Source organism: Pseudochaenichthys georgianus, chromosome 9 (assembly GCF_902827115.2).
Source record: "Pseudochaenichthys georgianus chromosome 9, fPseGeo1.2, whole genome shotgun sequence".
Taxonomy (NCBI): Eukaryota; Metazoa; Chordata; class Actinopteri; order Perciformes; family Channichthyidae; genus Pseudochaenichthys; species Pseudochaenichthys georgianus.
The window spans coordinates 40,824,949-40,848,732 of NC_047511.1; the positions used below are offsets into that span (position 1 = coordinate 40,824,949).

Genomic DNA, 23,784 nt, shown 5'->3' on the forward strand with positions numbered 1-23,784 from the left:
AAATAAGAAAACGTAAACGTTGAGGCAGGGAGAGAAAGCGTCTGCATTGCATGCCTGTGTGTAGCTTTAATTCCTTTCAGTCTGTGCATGTGAGATGCTGTCATAATAAAATGTTCCGCTCCGATATCTCGACCTCACACTCTGCGGCCTGACTTCTGTAGAATCGAATCTTATCTCTGACACGCTGACTGTCTGTCTTCTCTTTCTCTGTTCCTCTTTGTCCTTTCCAATTGTCCTCGTGTGTCCTGAATCCATCGCTCCTTTTGTCCTTTTATTATTTCCCCGTGTCCTCATAAATATGTATAATCAACGCCACGTTTTTCATCAACTATCCTTGAGTGATTTCTTTTCTCTCATCTTGCCATAACATTCATTTCCTTAATAAACAATAAACCCTTATCGATGTCTCCCGCCACCCTCAACACACACACTTAACTCCACCTGTTGCACACCTCCTATCCTCTCCACCCTTTCTCTCTCGCTCCCTGTTCCCTCTCGGTTTTCCTAACCCCCCCCCCCCCCCGCCCTGGCAGCCCCTCTTGCCACGCCCTCCTCTGAGGGTCTTCTGCTGCAGGATAACGCTGTGTCTGCTGAGATTCGCGCTCTGCTCTCGTCCTATTACAACGACAGGTGAAGTAACAGGAGTAGGGCTCCATGTAAACGATGTTGTGGTAAATGTTGCAGTCCAGGATTTACTGCAAAACATTAAAGGACAGGATATTTGTTTCATTCATCATTGGAAAATAACTTAACAAAAATATCAAAGCATATTTTTCTTCTTCTTCTTCTCAGAATACATTTCAAACTAACATTTTATGAAGTGCAAGTATGTCTCTAATCCGTACATAAGCCATACTATCTATACAATATTAAGAAAAACATTTTAATTATTTCCAAGTCATGGCTGTATTACCAGTTCAAATGGTAAGAACCTTCCATTTGGAACCCCTGGCTCCAGCCCAGTAAACAGCTGTATAATAATGAGTGTTTCTGCTGCAGTTATTGAGTCGTCTGACGACCTCAGCACGGTGTCGGACATCCTGGCTCGGAGGATGCAGGAGCTGGAGCTCCGCAGCCAGCTGGGCACCTCCCCGAACTGGATGTCTCTGTTTGAGGAGAACAACCCCAAAAGCGCTGGCCGCCCTCGCCCCTGCACTTCCCGCTTCTCCGGCCACAGCCCCTGCACACCTCACCGCCCCCCCCGCAGCCCTGCGAGCCCCCACCGCTGCCCCCAGCTCAGCCTGCTCTCCTCAGACGCCAGCCTGACCTCGGACAGCGACAGCCACTGCAGCACCAGCCCCTGCTCCCACCGCCACGCCTGGCCCGAGCCCTCCTCACACTTCCCCCTCCTGTCCTCGTCGCCCTCCCGCCTGAGGCCACGCACCTTCTCCCTGGATGCTAAGCTCAGCACCCTGCGGGGGAGGGGGTTCAGAGGGGGAGGGACCTTCCAGTGCTCCTGCCAGCCTCCTACCTCCTCGCTGCTCGCCCCGCTCCCCGTCTCCTCTCGCTCCCCTCGGTCGCAGCGCAGCACCCAGACCACGCTCTCCTGCTCCAGCTCCACCTCCAGCAACAGCTCCAGCAACAGTGAGGGCCGCCTCAGCCCCGAGTCCTCCGAGGGGGCCCCCTTCTCCCGGCCCTCCCCGGCCCGACGCAGCCTCAGGAACCTCAGGGCCAGACTCGATCCTCGCAACTGGCTCCAAAGTCAGGTGTGAAGCGCGTGCTGCCAGACGGACATGTTTAACACTGACCTAAAACAGTTCTCATGAAATCAAGGTTTAACTGGCTTAACACATGTGAACCGCCCTCTCAGGCAGTCTGTTGGCAACATGCACAGCCCTGAGGAGGCTGCCTCTGGCCTGCGTCCTGGGGGGGGGGATCATTGAAGACCCTCCTGGAGCGAACTGGAATGTCTTCGATCACAAAGGACAGGTGACAATCACTGCAGTTGAAGATGGTCCAGAACTAAATGGGAGGTACTTTGCTTGCTTTGAAAAATGATTATGGTCATGCTGCTTGGGAGAAAGTGATGTTAAGCGCGAAGGACTTCAGATGAACTCGCCACCCTGAAACTAGAAAGGTTTTTCCCCCCCTCCGTATCCTGGCAACACAAACAGGATTTGAAAATCATCTCTATAAATGTCCCCTGCCTGGATCAATATTTTCAAAAAAATCAATGCAGTGTTTAAGCTATGAGAGAGCAGGAGTCGAGATGAACGGGCAAGACGGCCAAGAGTTTTCAAATGATAAAGTGTGGAGGGAAGCGTTGGTCTGTCTGAACTGTGATATCTGCTTCAGTGTACGCGTCTAACTATTCATACATGCTTCTCCTAAAATGACTATCCACCATTTTGTTTTGTTTCTGCATGATTTCACGTTTCAACCATGAATCTGGTGAAAGCTTATGCAAAGGCTCATCACACTGTACTGGTTAATACTGTGATCTCTGGTCTCAACTCCCACACAGGTAACTATCCCTAAATACATAAGAAACATTAAAATAAAAATGTAATAACTCAAACTTTGAATGTCATTAAAAACAAGCCGTTCTGATCATGTTACTTTAACGCAATATTGTGGGTTTTTTAAGCTTTCCGGTTCCTTATTATAGATATTTCAATAAATGTGAAGCATCCACCAATCATATTATAAAACAACTTTTTAAGCATTATGTGAAACTATAGCCAATCAATAGGTCAGAGCAAGCTAATGGAATGCCATTTTAATTTATGTAAGAAAACAGGCATCTGGCTCAAGGCGTCCGTTATACATCTTATAGGAGAGTGTGTGTGTGTGTGTGTGCAGTAAAACCTCTTCTTCTCTTTCTCTTACTGTTGGTCTTACTTTAACAGTTTCGTCTCGGGGCTCAGAACTCGGGTGATTATTTTGACTAAGAATACAAACTGTCAAATGTTAGGAAAACAGCATTTGTTCCTGTAAATTAATTTTTATAAATTAACAAATAAACCTCCTTTTTTCTCTTTTGTTACATAATTGATTTTGTTATAATTGCAGCTATATTACTGATACCTGATTATCATAATGTTAACAGATGATGTGCAGATGTATAACTGTTATGCATAGGTAACATTGAGTGTTATAACCTTGCAAGAGTCTCTCCTGTTGGCAGGCTTTGTGTTCTGCATGTGCGCCGTCATAAAGGCGGACATACATGAGAAATGTGGAAATCTCCTGTAAAAATAACATTAATTATAATAAATGTTTTATCAATACAAGACTGACACTTTTTTTTTAACACATCTACATAAAATCAGATGTTTATATTTTCTATAATATACTAGAAAAGCTAGGGGATTGTTGTTGTTTCCCACTACGTACACCCGTTATTGCAGTGGGAGAGCTTCCTCTTAAAGGGGCCCTGTTCTTCTCACTTTCAGCTTCATATCAGTATGTAGTGTCTCCACTGGGACATGTCTCCAAGCTTTAATGTTCAAAAAGCTCTTTATTTCTCTCATACTGCAGCACCTCTTTTCACCCTCTGTCTGAAACCAGAGCTCAGTCTGCTCTGATTGGTTAGCTGCCGGCTCTGTCCGTGATATGAGTCAACCAATTAGAGATGTCCTGCCCCTTAATCTATCATGTACAATATGTTGGAGAGCTAGCCTATAGAAGCATGGGTGTTACAAAGTGATGTCACTATGTTCAGGTAGTGAATAAATGAGTCCAATTGAGGCATTTCAGACGGGGGGGGGGGGTGTGGGAGAGAACCTCAGCCTTTTCACATGCATACAAACCGATAGAACACACTGCAGGAAAGTGAAAACTCCAAAAAGCACAACAAGGCCTCTTTAGAGCTCTGCACATCGGGCAGGTGGCGGATCCTATCAACATGTGTTGTTTTTCTCCTTCCACCAAATAACCCCCGAGGAGAACCCTTCTAAAGACGACAGATAAAACACCTGGTGCAGTTGTCTTGTAGATTCAAAAAGAAAGGCAGGTAGAACAGAGGCTTTATTCTCATTGTGTATATACCAAAGCCTTATATCTGTCAATAGTACAAAGCACTGTTACAAACATTCGAGGTAGTCGACAGCGAGGCTTCACTGAGCATTGTCAAATGCATAGAGAGATACTATGGCCATACCGACTCTGCTTCCTGTTTGCAGTGCAGAGTTTTACCATTGTTGTGCTATTAATAATTTAAATGCTCAAAGTATAAAAAACCATATTAACAAATACATATCGATTAGTATAGAACAGAATCACAAATACTTTATATTGTATGCTTCGTATGGTGCTGATTATTGACTTATGTAACCCAAACAGGGCGTTTAACACAAAGTTTGGCAATTCAATGATATACGTTGGATTACATAAGTAAATGAACAATGATACATCGAGATACAGATGAATGAGGGTGCCCTCCATATTTAAATATCTTTCTTTGTGCACTTGTGCTTCCTCACGCTCCACGGTCCCCTCGCCTCAGCAGGCACAGCGGGGGTTAAACGCCCGCAGCGCCACCCCGGCCAGAGTTCCCCAGGCGAACGTGGAGAACTTTGCCGGGCACGTGCCAGCTCTGCTGATGTATGACGATGCTATCCGGTGCAGCCGCTTCGCACCGAAGGTGTTGTAGTGTCCTGGGAGGACTTGGTCCACCTGGAAAATGAACGGCCAGTTGTTAAACACTTATAAAAGGATGTGCACATGCGATATGAACACAAGCTATATGAGCACATGCTATATGAACACACAAGCCGTGTCACAATCGAGTGTCATTTCTCCGGGTTCTGAATGGATGTGAATTCTGTATCTTCATCTGCAGCTCCTTCTCAAATGCTGGTAAATCTTGATTGAGGATTAACACGCAAAATACTTAATCATTATATTTCCTATTTTAATAAACAGTTTCTGGAAAAATGTAGGTTGTACATAAAGTATGAATTCCCATGAATACAGAAGGTAGTTAGTGAAAAGAAATCACCCTAAAATGTACTTACATAAGAGGACCATGACATGTTCATAATACGACAATAATACAATATTTTGACGATTGGATTAGAGTAGAGCTACTAAGACTCATCAATACGTTTTCAGATTTAAATTAACCATGTTGCTTATCAATGTATTAGAGTAGTTTTTAAAGAAAACATTTAAACAAAAGTTTGAATCCAGCTTGTAAAATGTAAATATGTTCTGGTTTATGTACCTCAGTCACATACTCAAAATATATTTGTTTTGTGGAAACAAAAATAAACTTGATGATTTAATCTTTCCTCTTTGGCAAATACTAATGAACGCTTTTCAGCATTTTGTCAAACAAAGATAACCAGTTCACTCGACAATGAAAACAAAGATGCTAAATACAATCTGCTCCAAGGCAGTCGGAGCTGAAGTAGCAGATACAGTCTGTCGACCCTCAGCTGTGTGTGAGCGTCACCTGTTCGCTGTCCACCAGCCCCACCAGACGCTCACAGCTGCTGATGTAGTCACTGACGTGGCTGTAGGGCAGCCAGTCAATCATGGCGCCGTCATACACTACATCTCCACTGAAGAGCATCTTATTGTCCCGGTCGTGGAGGCAGATGCTGCCCCGCGAGTGGCCGGGCATGTGGAGCACGTTCAGCTGTCTGTCGCCCAGGTTAATGACATCACCTAGAAAGACAGGGAAGGAGAGATGTTTACAAAATAATTGAAAGATACTAACACAATCGCATCCCACTGCTAAGCGCAGTGGCGGAGGTGGGGGGTGGCTGAATCCTGGCCACCCTATTGGCCACCCCAAACAGTCTCACCACGGGGCCCAAACTATTTTAGAACATTAACAAAAAAACGTTTAAGTAACCTTTCATCATTCATCAAGAATTAACATTAATAGGACGTTATATCGATAATGTAAAGTACTCACTAAACTTACAATTCATTTAACTTATTTTCTTCCAAAAGTTAATTATCCAAAGCCTCTGTACGCCCCCTTCTATTTACATGTAATGGTTTGGTCCTGCCTCCAAACGCGGTGCAGCGCCGCCAGCACTTTCTAGCAGAGACTAGTGTGAGCATGTGAGGAGCTGGGATGCTAGTACTTACGTGTGTAGTACCATGTCTCAACGACTTACAAAGTCAGGCTTTCAAAAGAGAAAAGAAAGGAGGGAAAAACAAAAGAGAGGGACGAAACTGGGATTCTACTTTGTTTAAGAGCTCTGTAAATTGGAGCACTCTAATCTCCAAGGATCTCATGTCTCTACCTTGTCTTATTCGTCTTTTTAGTCCTTATAAATGGTTGTTTTCGATGAGCTCGTGTTCCTATGGTGGAAAGAGAGTAATAGGCCTATATAATGAATCTATGCAAACAACAACTTGGGTGAAAAGGAAATCTTTCATTGTTATCCTGCTCCTCTTATCGGGAAACGTTCATCCAAACCCTGGACCAGATTTTAATTGTCTGAGTACCCCTGATGATTTTAAAGCAAGGTCGGGTCTTGGTATCATCCACATAAATGTCAGAAGTCTACTTCCTAAAATGGACCACATGAAAATCTGGGCAAAATCCTCTGATTCTGATGTTCTTGTTTTATCTGAAACTTGGCTAAAGAAATCTATCACGGACAAAGACATTGCAATTAAGGGTTACAATGTGTTTCGTTGTGACCGTCCCAGAAAAGGTGGTGGTGTTGCAATTTATGTAAAAACAAAATGTCATGCTACCATCCAATCATCTGTGTCTCTTAGCAGACAATTTGAACTACTTAAGGGTCAGTTCATCACTGTTGTAGGGTGCTATAGACTCCCTTCAGCAAGCATTGAGGCTTTATCATCATTGAGTCATCAGTTATCTTGCTTGGATTTTAATGAGATTTTAATTGCTGGAGACTTTAATTGGGACTGGTTGTCCTCTGTCTCCGATAGTTTTAAATCAACCTGTGACTCTTTTAATCGTACGCAACTTATCAATAGCCCAACTCGTCCTAATCTTAAACACCAAGATAAATCGTCTCTTATCGTCTCTTATCGTCTCTTTGGATATTGGTATTTTTGTAAATGATATGAGTGACCATTGCGCTATAGCTACAATCAGGCAAGCTAAGCTTCCAAAAACAAGACCACAAATAGTTTTTAAACGTGACTTTAAACATTTTTGCGAGCAAGCATTTTTTTCATGACCTGTGGGATTTTGATTGGAACAAGATCTCTCTCATTAGTGATGTTGAACTGGCATGGGATTATTTTCATGAGGCTTTTACTAGAATTATAAACAAACATGCTCCTTTCCGCACATTTAGGGTGAAAGGGCTAAAAAATCCCTGGTTTAGTCCTCAACTGGCCAGCATTCTAAAAGAAAGGGATATTGCCTGGTCAAGGGCCAGAACATCGAAATCCCAAGTGGACTGGATTGTATTTAGACAGCTCCGAAATCAATTCACCTTCCTAGTTAAAAAGGCTAAATCTGAGTACTATATTTCTAATACTACTAGTAACTTAAATGATCCAAGGACATTTTGGAAGGTAATAAAAAACTCATTATTATATTAACTAAAAATGAATTACCAGCCTGCATTGTTAAAGACTCGCAAACCCTCACTGACAAATCGGCCATTCTCAACTGCTTTAATGAACATTTTATTTCATCTGGTTCTTTGTTTGAGTCCCTACATTCGGGCCCTGGACAGAACATTGATTCCTCACCACCTTCATCCCATCACATGGCTCAGCCATTCAATTTTACTTTTATCGAGGTGATAGAGGTCCATAAAGCATTGCAGAATCTGGATCCACACAAATCGGCAGGTCCGGACAAACTTCCTCCTCATTTTCTTAAATTAGCAGCCGACTTTATAGCTGAGCCGCTTACTTATATTTTTAATTTAACTCTTTCCAACAATGAGATTCCTAACATATGGAAATCTGCATATGTTCTTCCTTTACTGAAAGGAGGGGATCCCTCATCTGTTAATAATTATAGGCCAATTTCAAAATTATGTGTTGTAGCGAAGGTCCTCGAAAAGCTTCTCAGTGAACAACTTAAATTATACTTGGACACAAATGATATTTTGTCAGAACACCAATCCGGTTTTAGAAAACAACACAGCACAACAACTGCTGCTATTAAAGTGGTGAACAACATAATTGAGGCATTGGACTGTAAAAAGTATTGTGCAGCTCTATTTATTGATTTGTCAAAGGCATTTGATACAGTTGATCATATCATCCTGACGGAAAGACTTCACAGTATCGGCTTATCTAGGCATACTGTAGGTTGGTTTTTAAATTATTTATCAGCGAGAACCCAATGCGTCCAATTTTCTGCGTCCTTTTCTTCCTTCCTCCCGATAGCAAAGGGTGTGCCACAAGGTTCCATATTAGGACCCATTCTTTTTACCATATATGTAAATAATCTATGTAATAATTTAGCAAATGCTTCTTACCATTTTTATGCAGATGACACTGTTATTTATTGTTCCTCCGCTTCTATAGAGCAAAGTCTAGATTTCCTCCAGTCTGCCTTTGATGTCATACAAACCCATTTATATCAACTAAAGTTGGTATTAAATGCTGAAAAATCCAAAGTAATGATATTTTCGAATGGCAAAAAGTTACCATCTATTCTACCCAATATTTGTACTGCACAAGGGACTGACATTGAGAGGGTCACTACCTACAAATATCTGGGATTTCTTATTGAACAGAACTTGTCTTTCAAGTTACACACGGAAAATGTTGTTTCAAAGCTAAAAATAAAATTAGGTTTCTTTTACAGGAATAAATCCTGTTTCTCTTTTCAGACAAGGAAACATCTGATATCTGCAACGTTTTTACCTGTATTAGATTATGGTGACCTGCTAAACATGAATGCCTCTGACCAATGCCTAAAGAGCTTGGATACTGTGTACCATTGTGCCTTACGATTTATCACTGGATGTGGATATCGAGTACACCATTGCACTTTATATGCTGCTGCTAATTGGCCATCTTTGTCTGCTCGCAGACTTTCCCATTGGTTGGGTTTTATTTATAAATCTCTGCTTGGGTTGGTTCCCTCCTACATCTGCACATATATGTGTCAAAGAGCAATTCGATATGGCCTGCGCTCCCAAGATTTTATTCAGATGCTGGTTCCTACAGTGAGAACAAAACTGGGAAAAACAGCTTTTAGATATGCTGCCCCCACAGCTTGGAACAATGTACAGAAGGAGCTGAAACTCTCAGATTTAGTCACTATGGGGGAATTCAGGTCCATCTTAAAGGACAGAGAACACGACACCATTGGTCGATGTGAGTGCTCGTATATCCTGAAATCGTTTTAAATGTTGCCAGTTTTTGAATGATTTTAATAGTTTGTTTTACTTCGCATATTGACTGGCTAATGTGCCATTTTATTTGTGTTTTACAGCTGTATTTGTCTGCCTGTCATGTCTGTGTTTTATATGTTGTAACTTTGTACATGCTGCCCTTCTTGGCCAGGTCACTCTTGGAAAAGAGATTTTAATCTCAATGAGTTTTTTACCTGGTTAAATAAAGGATATATATAAAGGGCGACAGTGTGTCACCCAGTGGTGGAATTGTGTCTGTTCGCAAAGCTAAGTCCATTGTAAATAATAATTGTTATGTTTTTTTTTTACTAAGATGACATTAAGTACTGTTAATATCTATACAGGTTTTTAATTGCACTGCTCTTTTAGCTGACATTTAACAAATGCAGGTAGATTATTAGCAGCTATTCATACTAAATCAGTTGTCCCCCCCCCTGGTGCCAGGACCAACAGATCCATCTCGAGGCTCAGCAGCCCTGTCCCCCCATAAGGCTGAACCTGAACCAGCTTTTCTCCCAACTGAAGGAAGTGAGTAGCATTGTGTTGAATGCCATGCCACTTAACAGATCTGAAGGGAGACTGGAATACAAAATATATATATATATATATATATATACATATCAAAACAAAAAGCTAGCATCTAATTTCAATTACACATTTCAAACACAGTATTTTCCCACATATTTAACTTATATTTATTTGGATTTATGCATTCATGTTGAGAATGTTCCATTCAAAAATGTTATTATTAAAAAGGCATGGACAGCATAAAAGATGACTATTGAGATATATTGTCAGGAATGTTAGTCTTATATCAAATAGTGAATTCTACTGCGGCAGAATGTTGCACGTCTGCACACTGTTATATTTTCACAGCTCAGTGTCAGTAAATATTGTGCAGTTAGTATTTTTTTTTAAGACTTTTTTAGGATAGCTTAAAGTAATGTTAGTATTGGACTACAAGATAGATGCAAGCCTGTACAGGTAGAGTTATTTAAAGCATAAATGAGTCGGTTGGGTTCTGGAGGTGTGGTTACAGCATTGTGCTTGGTTGGCGTGGCCGGGGCCTGGTGGTGGGGCCCAATGTGATATCTTTTCATGGGGCCCAAAATGCCTGGCGTGTGTGGCCAGAGGGCAGGACCTATAACACATTTACTACTCAATATTGTGAGGCTGAACAAAAGGACCTTTTGACTATGTAAATGTAGGTATAACATTTACTGACTTTTTTAGGATAGCTTAAAGTAATGTTGTAAAATTACAACCGGGGGCCTTACAGGGTTAAGGGCTATTGTTTATTGTTATTTACTTTAAGATGTTTATTCTTAACCTATCATTTAATTTAAAAACTATTATTTAAATGATGTGTGTGTTTCTCTGTATTCCTGATGATACACTGAGAGAATGAGCTCATAGTGCTACTGATCACCATAAGCTAAACAGTCTGTATATTGCATTTACATTTGTATAATAAGCTTCATTGATACTTTGCCTGCGGGAATACGAAAGAAATTGTTAGATATACTGAATATTATTTGATCTATTCCACCACTTGATCCCAAATAATGTCGAGGTGTGTTGTAGGTGCCTTAAATAACCCTTTATGTTATAGTGAGATGTATTTTTATGTTCATATCATAGTGATTTCAATGCCACCCCAAAATGATCACTGGTTCCATCCTGGCCACCCCACTGAAAATGTCCTGGCTCCGCCACTGCCAAGCGTATATCCAAACCTCATGTTCCTCACAATTTGGCTGACTGGAAACAAGCCAGGGTTCTGTTTGTGTGTGTTGCCACATATCACCATGTTGTGCAGTTCAGGACATTCAGTAACTCATTGATTTAGTACTTTAGAAGTTGCACAGTCTTACAGAAAGGTGAAACTGAAATAGCAGGCAATGAGATATCCAACTGCACTGCAGCAGTGGCTCTGACACAGCAGAACAAGTCCGCATTGACTGACTGTTCATACATTACACAAACACATCCTTAGTGATATAAGCTTCATGCAGCATTTATGATGCAATTCATGTTAAATTGCAGAGACATTTGCCAGAATGTGAGTTGTATCTATAGGTGCTGTGCTGTGGTGTATATCGGCAAACAACACAGTGGGTTATGGATCAATCAATGCTGGGGTGTTATTAATACTGAGTGGGATGCTTTCCATGAGCATGGCACATCTCTGCATTCTCTTCTTCTTTCTTTCTTGGAAAAAACAGAGTCAGCCTCTTAAAATAGAGCTGCTCCGCACTGACAGAAAAAGAATGAGCAAAGCAGCTGCCAACAAAACAACACTTTTCTTCTCGTCACATAACTATCAACACAGTTGGATTCTGTATACAAGCAATTACCACCTGGATAAGTGTTACATCTCAACTCATATTGCACTTCTGCCTAAGCAAATACAAATCCTTTATGACACTGATGCAAAATGTTGTTAGCAATACTCCACACCTGATATGGTTCCTCTACTTTGATGTATGCATGAATGTGCAAAAATGGATGTCTGCATTCATTTAGCAAGTCATTTTTGATGTTCTGCCAAATGCATTGTGCGGTGTAATCCTCCTGTGAGTGGAGAAATAGGGTTCTGGATGGAGCATAAGAGCATAGCTACTGAAGTCCAGGCGCACCCATTAAATCTCGCCTAATGGTATCGACCTCGATACTTATCCCTACACAAATGCGATTAGACATTATGACCTATAGCCTTTTATTACAGGTCCATTTCCTTGCAGTAAACACTAGGTGCCAAGCTTGCATCTCCTACCTACCCTCCTGCAGGATGTGTGTGGGCTGCACAGCCTTCACTTTGTAGTTCCGTGCCCTCCATCCCGGACTGGGAGCCTCGGCTATCTCGCTGTCGCTGAGCCAGGTGGCCGTCTCGAAGTTGTCTCCGTTAGCCACGGCATCGACCTCGGCGCTGTGGACGCCCACCTGTTGGAACTGATGCAGACCCCCCGAATGGTCGAAGTGCGCGTGGGTGGCGATGGCCAGCAGCGGGTTCTTCCTCTGCGGGCCTTCGCCCAGGAGCCCCTCGCCGTCGATGTAGTCAGGTAAGCTCCTCAAGCCCAGCCCAGTGTCTATCACAACGTCCTGGTGCGAGCCGCGCAGCAGCCAGATGTTGGCCCGATTTTCCGACTGGTAGAATCGCTCCTGGATCCAGAAGAGCCCGTCTCCCAGCGATTTGTGAGCGTACCAGTCGGCTGCAGACATCCCAGTTCATGCACTGGTCGACGTAACCTGCTGCGGGTGTTGTGCTGTCAGGTGATTTTGCGGCGGAGAGGTGTAAACTAGAGGTGATGTGTTTTCATCAGGTTTTCATTGTGGTTAATGTGATGGTGGCCGCGGACACACCCTTGCAGGAAGAGAGCGTTCTCACTGGACAACCAGATTAATGACGGGAACATAAAGCGCGCTACTCTATTGGCTGAACACAAGCCCCGCCTTCTTTCACGTCACACGGGGCGGGGCGACTAAAAGCCACATTTACGCATACTGCTGAGTGTAGTCCATGCACATTGCACAGGTTTCCACGTTGCATGTAGAAAGCCGCATCTTTATTACGTTTAACTATACATTCAGTGAATTTAAGGAGTTACTTTTAGTGCCGAACCATAGATACACCGGAGGAGCTGAATGGTATTGACAAGTAAACTGCATAAGTGAAACCATGGAGAGCTAGTACAGGCTAAAAGGCTAAATGCCACCAAAAATCCACTGAGATACGTCTCCACATTAGGAGAAATTTACAAACAGTCCCATAGTGAGTATAACCACTTATTGTACGACTCAATGTGTCTTCAGTGTACTATTTCAATGCCGACCATCGCCTCATAGTAGGCAAAATGCGTTAAAGCTGTGTTAACGTTACATGAAGTTGTTGTGTCCACACGTGTTTGATAGTGACGTTGACTAAAGGCATGTGGCTGCTGTGTTGCAGGAACAGAGGAGTACAGCCATGGCAGGCAAGGGTCGTGGAGTGGGGGCCTTTACCTTTAACATCGAGGCTCTTGGCATCGGCAGGGGTAGCATGCCAGATTCCAGGGTGGGGCCCATGCCGCTGTTTCCAGTAAGTACCACACACACACACACACACACACACACACACACACACACACACACACACACACACACACACACACACACACACACACACACACACACACACACACACACACACACACACACACACACACAAACTCTCTCACACGCACACACAGAAATGCAGAGATGCCTGGATGATATCACATTGTAAACTTCCCAGAAAACATAGCTTCCATTATGATCTATTAGAAAACAATCTTATATTTGTGTGTACACTACTAAAGTAAAGTTTGTTGTCATGCTAATGTTCAAATAGACAATATTCTGTATGAGTTGCTTTAGGATGCTTATTTTATTTTCTGCATGATGCAACCAATATAAATCTATAGGGGCGGGCATAGCTTATTTGTATGTCCTAACTGACTCCTTTTCCTCAAACATTCTGTAAATAGTGCATACGTGCTCTATGCATGTACAACCAACACACACAACATGACAGATTTGTGTATATCTTGTTCTAAGAGACTAATCATGACCATTTGATTTTGGTGGTATATATGCGTCAGGGTTTCCGCTAGGATTTTTTCTCGCCGGTCAAATGTCCGGGCAGAATTTATTTTACCGGACAAATTTGAAACTTACCGGTCATATTTCAATAATAATAATAATAATAGTAGCAGAGTTTCCGTAAGCAGGTAATTTACCGGACTATGAGCAGATATGCATTGCTGATGTTTAAAACTCAGTTCACGGGCTCATTTTTATATTGCTTCAGTTTATAATCGTAACAGATCGAAACAATTCAGATTAATTTTTCAATAAATGATTCCACAAACAACAAACAACATAATTATTACATTCAAACAAACTACTTGTAGTAGATAACGTACATTATTCAGAAGTTTACATCAACTTTGAATAATAACACGGGAGAAACGGATCCTCTCCCTCCCTCTCTCTCTCTCCCTCCCTCCCTCTCTCTCTCCCTCCCTCCCTCCCTCTCTCTCCTGACAGCACGTCAGTTTCTCAAGCAGCTCCTGCAGCTCGCTACTCGGTCAGACTCAGCAGCTGATCTGATCTCTCTCTCGCTCTGGTTACACTTCACTCGCGTTCATGTCCATATCGATCAGATCCAGCTCTCCTGATCGGCCTCTATAGAGAGCACCGATCAAACTATTAAGAGTGAATATCGGCCGATAATGACCGGCGGCCGATCGATCGGAGCCTCCCTAATTATTACCAGACATTTTGACCGTCAGGTTTTGAATTTACCGGTTTTTTATAAATTTTACCAGCTAAAAACCGGTAATTACCGGCTAACGGAAACCCTGATATGCGTGTGTCTTGCAGTATGGTGAACAACTCAAGGAGATAGTGAGCATCATTTTCTTGTTTTTATTTCAATTTTGAGCTAGCTTCTGCTCATTTATACCAAAAGCCCTTTGCACCATTACTTGGCAGGGTGGAAACCAGCTAATGCTGCATTTCAAATGTCATCTTTTTCAGATCAATGCGGGACCAATGTGGTAGCTTTTACCATAAAGCACCTTAGTGTAATATATTTATTGCTAAGATATTCCATAAAATTAAAATAAAGTGTGGTAAATAAGAATAGAAGGGAACACTGAAGCTGCATACATAGAAACATATCCTTCATGCTGCCACACCAGCTACATAGTGTACTTTAGGCAACACACTTACCTGTGGAAAAGTAATAGCTATTATCTCCCTCCCAGAACATAGACTTTAAGCCGGTTCCGCTGAAAGCTGGTGAGGAAGAGGACTACATGCTGGCTTTGAAACAGGAAATGAGGGGAACGATGCAACGGCTACCTCACAACATCAAGTGTCATGCCAATAAAGCAGGTGAGGAGGAGAGCAGTGCATTAGAGACCTGACGGCTGGTAGTAATGCTATGGCTGCTGTGAGGGAAGGTAATGCAGCACTTAGGAGCTGAGACATTTCATTAGGGTTATATCTGGGAAAAGGAGAGACGGAGAAAGATAGTTTGCAGAATATTGAGTTGCAGCTGCTGCCTCATCCGGTTGGCTTTAATACGATGTATATGATCTGTGCTGATAGGGCCTTCACGAGTTCCCTCATTCAGCCACTTCAAACCTTTATTTAACCAGGTGAATCCAATTGAGATCATCGATGTCTTTTTCAAGGGAGACCTGCTGCAAGTAGGTTCCACATGAAGACAGAAAAACATAAAACAACAGAAAAGGACAACATAGATACAGGGATTTACAATGTACATACCTAACGGCATTTACAGGTACCAACAGTATCAGATTGCATAGCATCTATCCGAGCTTTAAAAACATGTAGTGGAACCAAATTGCTCAGTTTCCATTCTTTTTGCAGACTGTTCCAAGTTAGTGGATCTGCGCACCTAAAAGCTTTCGTCCCTGAGACAGTCCTAGCACTTACCACAGCATGAGATCTCAGGCGATAACTACTTTCAATTGGCCGTGTGATCAGAGAGCAGATGTAAGATGGTAGTTTACCTAACATGGCTTTGTAGATGAACCAGTGACTGAGCCTCCGTACAGTTAGTGAAGGCAGACCTGCCCTGGCACACAGGGTACAGTGATGAGTTAATACTTTACAGTAGGGCTGTGCAATTAATCGTATTTTAATCGCAATTACGATTTTGGCCAGCCACAATTACGAAAACAACATAATCGAAAAAAACAATTATTTTGCTTTGCTTGGTTGTGACAGTGCACGGCAACATATTTGATCGGTCTAATTTATTTGTATTTATCATATTTCCATATGTTTAGTAGCTTGTTGAAGTGCGCTCCAAAATATGTGTTGATCTTGTTTATTGGTATTTATTATTTTGATATTATTTAATTAAATGTATCATTTATTTTTGAATTGGTTTTTCAGTTGAATTATACGTTCAGGGTAATCAACAGTTAAAAAGATACTGTTTAAATTATTATTTGTATTTGTTTTAAAGTTCAATAAATGGATGTTTTCAAAGTCGATGAATAATCGTATTTAATAATCGTGATATCAATCATTGACCAAAATAATCGTGATTATGATTTTTGCCATAATCGAGCAGCCCTACTTTACAGTTAGTAACACATCTTAGTGCGCTGTGATAGGCGGCATCTAACTTGATCAGGTGCTTTCATATAGACCAAATCACCGTAGTCCAGCACAGGTAAGCACTGAGCTAAATATAGCCACAAAAGAATGACGTTTTCTGAATGTTGTCAGAGTGCTTTGTAATCACAGAATAATATCACTTTATTTATGGACTAGGATTGATCAGGTTAAAATCACTTTTATTTTGGCACTAATTGAATTGTATGTATATTTATGGAGATGACAATTGCTGACCTTTTAATCCATCTGAGATATTGTTGCTCAGGAGTAGCACAGTGGTTTGTGCTGATAAAATCAATCATGGTTGTGATAAACTGCTGAGTGTGAGAGTTGTTGTTTAAACGATGTCTCTTGTTTACATACAACAGAAGTGGAGAGATACACGGAGAGATACCTGAAGCAAAGCCAGTTAGATGATGCAAACTGGACTCCAGGTACATGCGCAATACATGGTCATGTGATCATAGCAAATTCAAAAATATATTATTAATACTCTCTTTGACATTGTAGACTGGAGCCTCCTCCCAAAAGAATTGATGCCACAAAAGAAAAAAGTTGTTAAACCAGGTAAATAAATGCATATATATTTGTGATATGTGAGATTCCATCTGATGGTTATAACAGTAACAACATAATGCCTTAATCCAACAGTCAAACAGAAGAAGGCTGTGAAGATTTCACGCAAAGAAACGGAGGCTATGCTGACAAAATTAGATGTATGTTTTTTCACTTGTTTGTTCAGTTTTCAAAGCCCAATATAACATGTACTGCTATTTCAACACCGTCTCACGGCATTTCGTGTTATAGTCACGAAATTAATCTATTGATTTGTCATCACCAACACGATTTCGCCATTTATTTTCGTGTCACACAGAACGAGTTTAGAAGCAATGTATTTCTATTGGTAGTATGTTTCGTGCCTGCACCAAATAATACCAAATTAGAAGGAAAAAAAGATGACAAAAAATACAGATTTCAGTATTCTGAGGCTCTGAGCCATTTCTTTTCCTCGCGGACGGCAAATAAACTCCAACATTATACAATTTAAAATAAAAGGGTTAGGCTTAGGGTAAGATATTGAGTAAGAACATGTTTTTATGAACCACACAGCTTCTGGTATTCCAAGACCCGACCGGACAAAAAGACGTGCTGCAGGCACGAAACATACTACCAATAGAAATACATTGCTTTTCGTTCTGTGTGACACGAAAAAAAGGGGAAAATCGTGTTGTGGAACACGAATCAATAGATTAAATTAATTTTGTGACTATAACACAAAATGCCGTGAGACTGGGTTGGCTATTTTCTTGATTTATAAAGTACCCATTTATGTGTTGGGAGCTGATTCACTTCTGAGGTCTGTACTACGAAGCAGGATTTTCGCTTAGCCGGCTAACTTCAGGGAAAACTCTGGGTTTCCGGTCCTACGACGCTGGTTCTCTTTTTAGCGGGCTAGATCTCCATGGTAACTTATGCTGAGCGGCTAACCTGCCCCGGAGCAGGTTAAGAGATCAACTCAGTGACCAATCAGAGCTCAGTGTGCGGAGTTTAAAGCGATCAAGTCATATTACAGGAGAAAGATTATATCTCTTCACTGGCCTGGGAGCGCCTTGGGATCCCCCAGTCAGAGCTGGTTGATGTCGCCAGGGACTGGGGGCTCTCTGCTGGAACTGCTACCCGACCACGGATTAGATGGATGGATGGATTAAGTTGACGAAACACTCGAGTCAAATGTAATTAAAGACAGATCGTGTCTCGGGGCAGTGATATCATAAACCTGTTAATGTACGCATTCAAACACTTTTTCTTTTGCCAGCTGTATTCACCTTGCAGGTGCAGCTCTGTGGCTTTGATCCTGGATAAAGTGTTTAAGTCATGGATGTTTAAAGTTCTTCATATTTGACTAGTATTAAAGTTCACTTTTCATTCAGGAAGTATGACGCTGCGCTGTCAGTGCGCTTCTCCATGTTTGTGATTGGTCGAATGCTCCAGATACCACCCCTTTCATGTGAACGCGCACCTAACTAGATAGGACACGGCTGGCTTGAGCGATCCACTTGATAACCCGCGTCGTAGGACCGTTGAGCGCGTATGTTTTGGATTAGGCCAACCGGCTAACTCAAACATATCCAGGTTAGGTTGAACCGGCTTCGTAGTACAGGCCTCTGAGCTAGCCAATGTTTTTACATAAATAATTTAATGTTGTCGTCAATATTTCAGGAACTGGAAAAGAAAGATGACGGGAACCCTGAGAAATCGGATGATGAGACCGAAAAGAAAAAAGTGAATGAGGGAGAGGAGGAGGAAGAAATTGAAGCGGAAGAATATGATGAAGAGGATGTTGAAGAGGTGATATAACAAACAATAACCTGACATTTCTACTAGCAAATGTGTTGAATCCAAATGTCTGGTCGATGTAAGGAGACTTCATGTTTCCTTTGTTCCCCTTTAGGAAAACGACTACATTGACAGCTATTTTGACAATGGCGAAGATTTCGGTGGTGCCGGCAGTGATGAGAACGTTGATGGCGAGGGAACATACTGAAGAAGTTTGACTCAACCACGAAGACTGGGTTAAAGTAAACAATCATTGAGTGATTGTTTCTTGGTTAAATATTGTAGATAAGTTGGGAACAATGTGTAGCAGAGTGATGTTTGTTTTCTTTATTCTGTGCGATCCTGAGTGACGAGCTTTCCTTTGACTTGTGTAAATAAGAAATGCCAAACGATGTGCACTGGCAATAATTTATTCAAAATAGATGTATTTATTTTCCAGCCTGTGGCACACTTCCACAGGTTGAAAGGCACATACTGTGGACAACATGTAATGCTTTTTCATAAAGTATCAAGTGGACACGTTGATCAAATAAAAAGGGCTATATAACAAAGTCTAAAATCTCAAATAATTACAAGTTTGAGTCACTGTGGGAATAATGTGCATTTCCCATTCTCCTCACCATGCGCTCTGAGGTTTGTAAATGGAAACGATGCATTTCTCCCTGCAAGCTAACGCAAAAATATATTCAAGCAACTTAAATGGAAATTCAGAAAATAGTTTAACGAGTACCTTCCAATACTGATATTGTAAGTAGAGGCTAATGCACTACATTCTTTAAATAAATTAGCACATTAAAAACTCAATGGCAGCAGCCATACTTTCCCCGACACACGGCATTAGAAAATACACTTTCATACATGGCAAGAAATACATTTAAATGAAATCTGGAGAATTAAAGATGACTTTCTATCCCTGTTTAAACAGAAATTGGGAAGTGCTGCTGTGGTTCTTTTTCATACAGTTGGAGGGTAGCTTATGGATAATGCAGATAACACAAACATCACTTAGATTATACATTTTGAGTCCAGCAAATGCGCCAACCCAACATTTTTGATAACCTGAAATCTGTGGGGTATCCTGATATAGACTCTGACATGTATCCCTTTTCAGCCAATCATAACATTTATTTTCTTCAGGCCATTGATATTCCTTCTTAAAAAGCACATCTGTATATTGAGATACACAAGGAATGTCTTTCAACCCTATAAAAAGGACTTTTCGCACTATAAAGAGACCGTCCACGTCAGACAGATTGCATTAGGTCTTAAAACGACTCGACAAGGGGACATCCACCCAGTTCCATTAGGTGTCATTAGAGTCGGCATGTGTCTTCTATGAAAAGTTATAATCCCTTGTTATGTTTTCTCAAGTCCTCCGTGTTCACCGTCTCCGGCTTTACCTCCAGCCGAATCTCCATTCAAAACATTTCCAGCATGTTCCACAGCGTGGTGGTCTTCTCCTGCAGGAATGTTTAAATGATTGCCGTCTGGATGTCCGTGAGGCCTGTCTCCATGAGCCGCTGTAGGAATGCCGTGATGGCTGACTTCAGCTTTCATGAGAACCTCGTAGTACAGCAGATAAAAAACAGGCGTGACGATGCCAACCACCAGCATGATGGCCACAGCCGTCCACCATCTCATGCCCCAGTCTGCCCCGTAATAAGGGTCCTTCCTCTGCACCGGTTTGTACTCCCCCTCTGCTAGTAGTGGCTGCTGTAGCGTTAAGGAGGAAACGACCTCATTCAGGCTGCTCCGAGACGGACCCGTGGACTTCACCAGCCGCTCGATGTCCTTGTCCTTCTCCAGGAGGAACCCTTCTATGCTGTCCGCGGAGGAGGAAGAGTCTGAGGAGGATTCCGAGGGGAGGGAGGTTATGGGTGAGATCTGGGCCAGGTGCCTGGAGCCCGAGGGGGAGGCAGACTTGAGAGGCGCGGTGCTGTGCGTCTCAGTGAGGACACTGAAGCGCCTCACAGGGATCTTGACTGAGCGCAGGGCGAAGAAGTGCTGCTCCGTCAGGAGGTTGTTAGCACGCTTTACTTCAGCCACCTGAGAAACACAGTGCAAATATCGGTTTACAATTCGGTTTACAAAATAAAAATTGCTGTTTTTTATTTTACTGGGTGCTCAATTAATCGTATTTTAATCGCAATTACGATTTTGGCTTGCAGCGATTATGAAAACAACGTCATCGAAATAAAACGATTAATTTTTGTATTGGTTTTTCAGTTGAGTTGTACGTAAAGTTCAGGGTAATCAACGGTTTAAAACATACTGTTCCATTTTTTTCAATAAATGGATAATCGTTTTTAATAATCGTGATATCAATTATTGACCCAAGTAATCGAGATTATAATTTTTGCCATAATCGAGCCGCCCTAATGGGGTCTGAATATTTCAGTCTCTAGAGAATAACAAAGCAGGTATTAAATACAAAACTTATTAAATTAAAGTAAGGCTAGCCCAAACTAACAGAGTTGATAATCTTTTCCATGTGACAAACTAACTGAGCAGTGGTACTGCAGGGCGATGCTGTTCAGCGTGTCCCCCTCCTGGATGTCTTTGGTCAGGTAGATGATATCGTCCATCCTCTCTCTGGAGGTGCTCCTCCGCAGCCTCTCTCTGCCACGGGGCCGCAGCTCATAGCTCTCCCCATCCTCTTCTGACAAGTCATTCTCTGAGCCATTGTTTCCAAACAGGTAGGCGTGACCGCCATTGGCCGGCTGCACCATGGTGGCGGACTGGAATCCATAGTGCTGGCTTATACCGGACATGTTTTTCTACACTGTATCGGGAAGAGAAAAGACAGGATGAGTCACAAATGTGAAACTAAGGCAAACATCCTTGAGTCAGATTAAACACTTATTTAACAGTTTGTTTAACTTAAAGGTGGAGTAGGTAAATTTGAGAAACCGGCTTGAGTGTGCTAGAATTTGAAAATACACAGCCGGAAACGCGAAGGACACGAACGCGCACATGACCAATGAGGGCACGAGATAAGTTTGTGCACAGATGGAAGGCTGACAGGCAGGTAGGCCATCCAGTTACTTTAGCCTGGCCGGCTCAGATGATTGGTCGTGCTTTTTACAGCACTACGGCTTCCACAGATGATATTTTTGTATGTATTTTTTGTCAAAGCACTTCAGATATTCATTGCTATCGGGATGTTAAGAGCATTCCATGGAATATAACTTACCTCCCCCACCTTTAAGCTAAGACGAGGATATTATTGTAATGTTAAAGTGTGGTCGTGCAAGGCACAATTGGACAACTGACAGCTTGACAGAAGGAACATTAAAACATTACATGCATGCGACTGTTTGACTAGATCATGTTACCACCAGTGGGCGTCTTATTAAGGATCTCTCTGTGTACCATTACAATAATGAATGTGAGTCCTACCTTCACTGTTTCAGACAACAAATATAACCAATCAAACCATACATTTATCAAAGTATTATTTTGGTCTGTGAAGCCAGCTAATGACTGAGTCAAGCAGAAGTTCACCACAGCTCAGCAATAATACTTTCCTAAGGTTTGTCTGCAAACTAGAGACTAAAGTCCATCTGTCTGACAGTCCAGGGCATCCAAGCTACAGCTAGACTAGATAAGATTGGTGCTCTGAGTTTGATAAATGGCAGGCAGGCAGTATGTTGAATACTAGTCTCGAATGTCCTCTGTTTTAGAAACATTTCTGATTACGATCATATGAAGCTCAGTAGCTAATGTGATATCTTCTGAAATAGTGTTACCTAACTGTTCCCCTATTGCAGTTGTGATGCAACTGCTATGAGCAAAGCACTTTAAACCAAATGTCATATTCCTGGCGAGAAGTGATGCTAGCTAAATTAGCAGCAGTTGTGTTAAGTAACTAAGTACATTTACTCAAGTACTGTACTTAAGTATCATTTGGGGTACTTGTACTTTACCTGAGCATTTCAATGGTATGCTATTTTGTACTTCTACTCCACTACTAATCAGTATTTTTACTCCACTACATTTATGTTGTAGCTTTGGTTACTTGGAAGATATAAATTAAATGGACCGATCTGCATAATGAATGCTTTACTTTAAGTATATTTTGATGCCAACACGTGTGTACTTTTACTTCAGTAACATGTTCAATACAGGACCTTTACTTGTAACAGAGTATTCCTGCTCTTTGGCATTGCTACTCTCACTTAAGTGCAGTTATTGAATAGTTCTCCCACCTCTGCGGAGCAGCTAACAATCATACATGTTGAACTGCAATTATTTTGTTTAGAAGCCGGCAGGGGTGTCGTTAAAAGCTAAACTTGCAAGGCTGATGTGACTAAGACCACAGGTTAGCAACTATTTATATAGTGGAAATGAAAAATAGCTAATACTACTCCTCAGTCTCTCACCCCACAGACGTATAGGATATATAGTTCTCCAGCAGGAATAACTAGATAACACGTTTACTCCGGCAAATAACGTGTTAAATAACTGTCAGGTTGCTGAAAAGTTAGCAAAGTATGAACCCTTAACACAGGCTAGTGCTAAGTAGCATCGCCCTGTTAATTGTGATTAGAAACGTATGGTCCTTTCTATCAATCCGTTGTCACAGTTGGTGAATTATATTTTTGGAGGAAGTCTTCAACAATAATCTTTACCTGAAAAGATGAACAGCAATCATTCAGTTGGCCTGGATTATATCCATACTTCCCATCTCTTTGGTCTCACCTTTGCATACCGTCCTAACGGCTAGCTAGCTACCGTTGACTTGTTACCATTGCATTTACGCCACGTCCACATAATGTTTACGTAATGACGTAATGACGTAACCACTGAGAGGACGTCCTTACTTTTAATCGAGAGATGGCGCTAAATGGCAAGCTACTAGTTGCTGGATACCTTACCCACGAGGAAACCATAACAGATGGATTGAAGTCAGGATTGCTTCTTTTTTCTCCCCAAGACTTGTGCTGTCGATTTACTATCAGCTGATTGCTTAGTTTTTACTCAAAATATGAAATATCATGTT

At 41.7% G+C, this 23,784-nt stretch overlaps 4 protein-coding genes across 8 annotated transcripts in view; 2 read left to right on the forward strand and 2 right to left on the reverse strand.

Annotated features, from left to right (window-relative positions):
- The window catches only part of rtkna (rhotekin a), a 94,322-nt gene extending 91,089 nt beyond the window's left edge, over positions 1–3,233 (forward strand). For 4 of the 5 annotated variants that reach the window (XM_034090655.1, XM_034090656.1, XM_034090657.2 and 1 more), the window contains exon 11: positions 1,000–3,233. In XM_034090655.1, coding sequence (XP_033946546.1) covers positions 1,000–1,712 — 713 coding nt within the window. In that variant the 3' untranslated portion in view covers positions 1,713–3,233. Of the gene's footprint in view, positions 1–533; positions 635–999 lie in introns of those variants that run through there. The other variant, XM_034090661.2, reaches the window with a different exon arrangement.
- Positions 3,234–3,956: 723 nt separating this feature from the next.
- mblac2 (metallo-beta-lactamase domain containing 2) lies at positions 3,957–12,630 on the reverse strand. The gene is made up of 3 exons (XM_034090662.1): positions 12,047–12,630; positions 5,399–5,613; positions 3,957–4,617 (listed from the first exon to the last, which is right to left on the reverse strand). Exons 1-3 carry the CDS (start codon positions 12,486–12,488, stop codon positions 4,444–4,446), a joined length of 831 nt encoding a protein of 276 aa, XP_033946553.1. The 5' UTR covers positions 12,489–12,630; the 3' UTR covers positions 3,957–4,443.
- A 117-nt stretch (positions 12,631–12,747) lies between these two features.
- On the forward strand, positions 12,748–19,083 carry polr3g (polymerase (RNA) III (DNA directed) polypeptide G). Its single transcript, XM_034091183.2, has 8 exons — positions 12,748–13,038; positions 13,216–13,344; positions 15,056–15,185; positions 16,814–16,879; positions 16,956–17,012; positions 17,097–17,161; positions 18,666–18,794; positions 18,898–19,083. The coding sequence occupies exons 2-8, from the start codon at positions 13,234–13,236 to the stop codon at positions 18,988–18,990; spliced, it is 651 nt and encodes a 216-aa protein (XP_033947074.1). The 5' UTR covers positions 12,748–13,038; positions 13,216–13,233; the 3' UTR covers positions 18,991–19,083.
- A 93-nt stretch (positions 19,084–19,176) lies between these two features.
- On the reverse strand, positions 19,177–23,558 carry lysmd3 (LysM, putative peptidoglycan-binding, domain containing 3). Its single transcript, XM_034091182.2, has 3 exons — positions 23,414–23,558; positions 21,287–21,564; positions 19,177–20,828 (listed from the first exon to the last, which is right to left on the reverse strand). The coding sequence occupies exons 2-3, from the start codon at positions 21,551–21,553 to the stop codon at positions 20,139–20,141; spliced, it is 957 nt and encodes a 318-aa protein (XP_033947073.1). The 5' UTR covers positions 21,554–21,564; positions 23,414–23,558; the 3' UTR covers positions 19,177–20,138.
- Between the last annotated feature and the right edge of the window lie 226 nt (positions 23,559–23,784).

Coding starts and splice junctions, on each gene's coding strand:
- lysmd3 (XM_034091182.2), bottom strand. CDS start 21,553: ATGTCCGGTATAAGCCAGCACTATGGATTCCAGTCCGCCACCATGGTG. Junction 20,829..21,286: donor CCCTGCAGTACCACTGCTCA/GTTAGTTTGTCA, acceptor TGTGTTTCTCAG/GTGGCTGAAGTAAAGCGTGC.
- mblac2 (XM_034090662.1), bottom strand. CDS start 12,488: ATGTCTGCAGCCGACTGGTACGCTCACAAATCGCTGGGAGACGGGCTC. Junction 5,614..12,046: donor CACACACATCCTGCAGGAGG/GTAGGTAGGAGA, acceptor CTGTCTTTCTAG/GTGATGTCATTAACCTGGGC. Junction 4,618..5,398: donor GGCTGGTGGACAGCGAACAG/GTGACGCTCACA, acceptor TTCATTTTCCAG/GTGGACCAAGTCCTCCCAGG.
- polr3g (XM_034091183.2), top strand. CDS start 13,234: ATGGCAGGCAAGGGTCGTGGAGTGGGGGCCTTTACCTTTAACATCGAG. Junction 17,013..17,096: donor GAAAAAAGTTGTTAAACCAG/GTAAATAAATGC, acceptor TTAATCCAACAG/TCAAACAGAAGAAGGCTGTG. Junction 18,795..18,897: donor ATGAAGAGGATGTTGAAGAG/GTGATATAACAA, acceptor GTTCCCCTTTAG/GAAAACGACTACATTGACAG.